This window comes from Marmota marmota, unplaced genomic scaffold, assembly GCF_001458135.2.
Source record: "Marmota marmota marmota unplaced genomic scaffold, marMar, whole genome shotgun sequence".
Lineage (NCBI taxonomy): Eukaryota > Metazoa > Chordata > Mammalia > Rodentia > Sciuridae > Marmota > Marmota marmota.
This window is the reverse complement of record NW_026000130.1, coordinates 6,292,408-6,298,933: the sequence shown is the minus strand read 5'-3', so window position 1 is coordinate 6,298,933 and position 6,526 is coordinate 6,292,408. Positions and strand designations below refer to the sequence as shown.

Below are 6,526 nucleotides of genomic sequence, written 5' to 3'. Positions count from 1 at the left end.
ACCCCCCCCCCCCCCCGCAAAGCCTTGATCCAAAAAGCAGCACCTCAGCCAAAACTGAGACCTACTGTTTAATGACCTGAGAATAATTCCAAGAGGCCCATTCCTTCCTTCTGAAGGTTGATCCCTCTCAAACCACATGGGCTAGCTGCAGCCACAGCCTGTCTCAAGAGGACCTGAGCATACTGCCCACTCAACTGTGTCCTAATGGGGACAGGCCTTCCAAGCCACAGGACTCCTAACCAAGGAAGCCAGAAGCAACAAATTAGGCAAAAAGGAGTCATGGGGCAGGTACATTCCCTAAACCCACTTAAATCTACAGCACTTCCAGCTCCTTTTTTAGTCAAATATTCCAGAATGCTTCTTTCTGTTCCCAAAACATGGCAGCCTTCCGGAGCCAGAGAACTCTTATAAAATTTGATCTAGACTGTTTCCATCCTGTTGGATCAACCCACCCTACCTCTTTTCATAGGGAGGATACTACACTCAATCCAGAGGTAGTCACTGGCTCTGGTCTAAAGAGGCCATGACGGAGCCAACGAGAAGCCTGACCTTTTACAGCCACACTGTTACTCAAAACCAGTTGCCTATCCAGTCAATCATCAAGGGAAAAACAAGGCAGTGACCATTCTAGTGCCAACATATTGCTGGAATCCAAAGGGCAAATTAAGTTGCTCAATAAAAAGGTGAAAACACGGAGCTGGAATTGTGGCTCAAGCCGTAGAGCGCTCGTCTAGCACGTGCGAGGCCCTGGGTTCGATCCTCAGCACCACATAAAAATAAATAAACAAAATAAAGATATTGTGTCCAACTACTTCTAAAAAATAAATATTTAAAAAAAAAAAAGGTGAAAACACAGGATAGCAATTCATGAGTGGCCATGGAGAAACACAAGATGTAAGGTTGGGCCAGGGATATAGCTCAGTGGAACAGCACATGTTTAGCACATGCAAATCCCTGGGTTCCAGCCCCAGCAACCACCCCCCCCCCAAAAAAAATCTGAGGGTCACACATAGAAAAGGGCTGAAAGGGATATAGGTTCACAAATTTCTTAGACCTAAAAGAGGAAAGGACCAGGGTAGGCATGTAGCTCAGTGATGGAGTGCTTGCCTAGCATGTGTGAGGCCCTGGATTCAATCTTCAGCACCAGACACACACAAAAAAAATTAAAAGTAGGGTGTGGTGGTGCATGACTGTAATCCCAGGTACCCTGGAGGCTGAGGCAGAAGTATCACAAATTTTAGGCCAGCCTGGGTAATTTAGCAAGACTCTGTCTCAAAAATAAATCAGTAAAAAAATGGATAGAGATGTAATTCAATGGTACTGGGCTTGCCTAGTGTATGTGAGGTCCTAGGTTCGATTCCCAGTTGTCAAAAGAAAATATATTCTCACGGAAACAAAAAGGGAAGCACCTTGGGTTATCTGGTCTCTGCCTCAGGAAATGGCTTGCCACAAGTCCTCTGGAAAGAAAGTTTAAATATACTGATGAAACAGGAAAATACAGGTACAGTCAATAGGATGCTTGCTTTCCAATTCTGACCTCCAAAACAAGTTGTGAAAATGAGGAAAGACTCTCCAGTATGTGTTATGTGGAAAGTTCCGAGACAGGAGAACTTGAAAACACACTTGTGATTCCTGCCTTCAAAAAGCTTACAGTCACCAGGTGTGGGAGGCTGAGCAGGAGGATCTCAAGCTCAAGGCCAGCCGGGGAAACTTAGCAAGACCCTGCTCAAAATTTTAAAAAGGCTGGGGATTTAGCTCAGTAGTAGATCTCCTACCTAGCATGCATGAGGACATGCATTCAATTCCTAGTACCACAAAACACTACAACATGGATTAACCCTGAAGGCATTACATTCAGTGAAATAAGCCAGTCACAAAAGACAAATACAGTATGATTCCACTAATGTGAGGTGTCCAGAGCCATCAAATTCACAGATACAGAAAACAGAATGGTGGATGCCAGATGCTGGGGGCAGGGAAATGGGGAGCTGCAGTTTAATGGGTGTTGAGTTTCAGTTTGGGAAGGATGAAAAAGTTCTGTTGATGGATGGTGGTGATGATTGCACAACAAAGTGAATGTACTCAATGCCACAGAATTGTATGCTTAAAAATGTTTAAAATGGATTAAAGAGGTAAATCTTTGTATTTTACAAAACAAACCCGGCTAAAACAGTAAGTTTTGTTATGAATATTTTATCATTAAAACACACACACATATTGCCAGGTGTAGTGGCATCTCTAATCTCAGTGGCTGAGGAGGCTGAGGCAGGAAGATCACGAGTTCCAAGCCAGTCTCAGAAACTTAGCAAGACCTTGTCTCTAAATAAAATTTTTTAAAAGGGCTGGGGATGTGGCTTAGAGGTTAAGTGTCCCTGGGTTCAATCCCTGATACCAAATATGCGTGTGTGTGTGTGTGTGTGTGTGTGTGTATGGGACATGGGTACTCCCCAGCCTTTGCTCCTTTGCTATCACTTCCCCTCTGGCAAATAGCTCTCCTCCCCAACCCTTTGGCTGGCTGTTAGACTTCTGCTAATGAGCCAAGAAAACTGGAAGCTTCCCCAATCTCCCTCTCTTCCAAACACATGTATGCACGTCCCTCTAAGCTCCCAGATGGCAAGGACCACTCACTTTCCTCTGTGTCCCTCATAGCACCATGGAAAGCCTTAGACAAGGCATACTCCTAGCCATCAGTTATAACCCACATAGGCAGGCCCTGGGTGCTCAGAGCTGGAGGGACCCCTGGACCAACCCAGTTGTGCTTTTCAGATAGAAATGTGGGACAGCAGCAGACCACCACAGGACAACCATGAAGAAATGGGGCTTTGCATTCACACAGAGCCCCACAATCCCAGCTTTACCACTTTCTGATTGCATCCTTACCTTTAAATGAACAGCCCCACCATGTGATGAAGAGTTCATGAGGGACCCTGCATGAAGCATTATGTCATTGTGCCCAGCACAAAGCAGCATGTGATAGTTTCAGCTCCTTCCCTTAATCAGCAGCAGCCCTCAATTCAGAAAAAAGAACGCCCACTCATATGAGGGGATTCTGAAGTTATAGAGCTGGGCCACCATGTCTACCACTGCTGAGCATTAGGACGACTTCCACCCCCTTTACACACTGTATGTTTTTCCTCACTGTTCCTTTTCAGGCCAGCAGGACCCACAGTCATCTAAAGAACATCAGTAAACAGTCCAGATGGAGACAGATGGCTGAGCCAGTGCAGGATCTCTTTCCCCACCAGCCACACATAGCCACATGTCAAAGGAGATTGTAGGGCAGAGTTTATAGTCTCTTGGAACTAAAACAACCAGGAATTTTAAAGCCTTAAAGGATCCAAACCCTAAGATGTACAACACCAAAAGGGAATCCTAACGTAAACTGTGGACTATAGATGATAATTACTTGTCAAAACATCCATTTGTGGACTGTCAAAAATGTACCCCTCTAATGGAGAATGCTGATAATGGAGGAAGCAGATGTGGGGGCAATGAGTACCTATGTCCAAATTTGTTGTGAACCTAAATGTTCTCTTGAAAATATTAAGTCTAGCTGGCTTGGTGGCACACACCTGTAATCCCAGTGACTTGGGAAGCCAAAATAGGAGGATCTCAAGTTTGAGGCTAGTCTAGACAACTCAGCAAGGCATTGTATCAAAATAAAAATCAAAAAAGGTCTGGGAATGCAGCTCAATAGTAGAGTGCCCCTGGGTTCAATCTCCAGTAGGGTACACACACAAGAGAGAGAGAGAGAATGTGGAACCTTAAAGACATTCAGAATTCAGGGAAGGATCCAGAAAGTTCTAAAACTACTTCTTGTACCCCATGTTTCTCTAATGCTGGGCCTCATTTCCTTCTAGTTCCTATCTTTACCTGCTTTGACTTGCCCTGGGGTCAATTATGTGGTGGGCAACCTGACCATGTCTATGGAAGCTGTAGAAAAGGCCTAATTTTCTAAAAAGTTAGAATTCCCCACCAGCAAGTGGGTATCATTTCAGATTGCAGGTCTCCACAAAAACCTTTTATTTTCTTTATCAATAACATTTTCCTGCATAAAACACTCTGGGGCCAGTGTAAGCTGGTTCTTCTGGCCAATAGCTGGCCAGACAAGGTAACCACAGGGCAATCCTCCAGACCCGGAAGAAGCTGATGGGCCTTCAAGGCAGGCTTCCGAATCCTACAGCTTCTTGCTCTTCCACTAAGGACTTAGGGAATGCAGCTGAACCAGGCCTGGGGCAGGTCCCAGACACGTACCACAGCCAACCCCAGCTATAAACAAGATCAGCAAATGGAAGTACCTAAAACAAACAGGACAGAGTGCTGAGCACAAAAAGGCAGCTTGATGAGCCAAAAATAGCCTCACTTGTTTCAAGAGGACTCTGACAAATGAAGCACATGTAACTCTATCAGCAGAAAAAGAAAAATCAATGAAGCAGAAAACCGGATCATTCCAACAGCAACCAAGACTCTAAAAGATTCCAAACAACCTGGCATACCCCTATTCCCAACCAAACCCCACACCCCCCAGCCCACACACTCTATATCTTTACCCCAACTTCGAACTGTGCCTAGATCTCAAAACCTAGTCTCCTTACCCCAAATGTCTAATGATATCTACATAAGGCGCAGATATTATTGTAAAATCCCACAGGTTTAATCTTAGGGCTGGGGTCAGACCATGGCCTGGGAGGCCAAAATAAGCACCTGTGGGTGCTCATCCTTGGTTAATGAGGTGGCCAGGGATCAGAAACCCAGGTGGGTTAAGATGTAGAGAGATGCCTGTGGGTGAGTAATAATGGGTGAAGCCTCCCATCAAAAGCTAGGCTGATCAGAACGGGTGTGGCTCTGCTTTAGTCCCAGATAAAATCTTCATCTCGATGATTTTCAGTGCCCACTGAGTCAGAACTGCCTATCACCTCACTTCCTTCTGAGATGGATCTTCACCTGCTCTAACTCGCTAGCAAGTGAACCTGACACTCTGAAGGCCTGAAAACTAGCACATCTTGGGTTCTCCAAATGTGTAATATAATCTTCCAGGACAGGAATGGTGCAATGGTGGGGAATGTCCAAGACACAGATCAGTCCCCAATGAAAGGATCTGATCTAGGTGTCAGTAGTGACTCTGGCTTTATGCCATCCTCACTGTTCATTCAGTGTGAAGAGATCATAGGGTAACACGACAGCGCATCTCCCTCCCAATTTGCATGCTGTACTTTCACAAGAATGGTTCTCTAGAACCAAAGGAATAAATTGCTTGCCATCCCCCATACCACCCCTCCCAACCCAATCCCATTCCAAACACTTGAGAATTTGCATTCAGGAGAAGGGAAGTTAGTATGGATGCAGGATCAGCTGAAATCTGCAGCGCTTAAACAGCACTTAAAAAAACACTCAAAAAAAAAAAAACACCCAGTCCTCCTCCACAGCTTTCCCTACCACTTAATAGATTCCTGCTACAAGTGCAGACTGCCCACCGATAGTGGTGACAGGTACCCACCTGCATCTCCATGGAAGGTGTTGTCCCCATCGCTGGGCCAAATCTGCCCAGTCTTGCGGACACCCACAATGGTCGCCTCAGACACCACCACCTGGCACTGCCGGTGCCGTTTCTGGCACTGAGGTGTCGGTGGGCTGCTGCTGTCAAAAGACTGCTGCGAGTTCTGTGAAGGTGAGCGGCTCTTGTCTCGGAACATGCGGTAAGTGGTGGGGCTTGGGGACACCCGGCTTGACTGGCCAGAGGAGAAGTCCTCTTCACTGGAGGTCAGGTTCTCGTTGGAGCTGCAGTCCGGAGTGTAACCACCTCCACTGTCCTCGAAACTCCGGGGGGAGTAGGACCTGCGGGGCCAGGTGAGGCGCTTCTCCTGCTCTGAGGTGCTCTGGCTGCGCAGAAGCGGGCCCTTACCCTCCCCTTCCACCATCATGCCCCCGACGTAGATACTCTGGTAGGGTTGATACTCCAAGGGCGGCCAAGGGGGTCTGCTGCCGCCATTGGCGTTGATTAGGTTGTCCTTCAGGAATCGAGGGTTCAACTCAGCATCTTCATAGTCGCCGTCGAGGCCACAGCTGCTCTCTGAGGAGCGCCCGCGGTAATGGGGCCTGGGTGCATCCCCCAGACCCGGCCCCGCACCTTGCTGGGACTTCTTGCGCTCCATTTGCATGGCCTGGCTGCCCAGAGAACTGATCCTGTCAGACACCTCTTTGTCGTTGACCTTCACCAAGCCGCGCTCGTGGTGAAATTCGACATTCACGTAGAAGGGCTTCTCAGTGTCCGCAGCCCCAGGTCCCTTGCGAATCCTTTCGAAGTTGGACCTAAGCGCCGCCACACTGGTGGGGGGTCCCCGCTCATCCCGGTCAGCGGAAGTGGCGGTTCCAGGCTTGCGGGCGGTCGCAGGCCGAGCCTTACCTGGGGATCCTTCTCCGTCGGGCCGGGCCTCGGACTCCTCGGCTAGTGGCGGATCCGCGCTGTCGGCGGGCACCGGCGCCGGGCGCAACGCGGGCGCTCGGGCTTCAGCTGCGCCGTCAGGGG

The 6,526-nt window shown here is 48.1% G+C and overlaps 1 protein-coding gene across 2 annotated transcripts in view; it reads right to left on the bottom strand.

The window, feature by feature from the left end:
* Bcr (BCR activator of RhoGEF and GTPase) overlaps positions 1–6,526 on the bottom strand; it is a 140,721-nt gene extending 134,195 nt beyond the window's left edge. Inside the window, exon 1 of one of the 2 annotated variants that reach the window (XR_007341259.1) lies at positions 5,498–6,520. Coding sequence is in view for 1 of the 2 variants with exons in the window: in XM_015500161.2 (XP_015355647.2) it covers positions 5,498–6,158 (661 nt within the window). In the remaining variant the exon portion in view is untranslated. Of the gene's footprint in view, positions 1–5,497 lie in introns of both variants that reach the window. The other variant, XM_015500161.2, reaches the window with a different exon arrangement.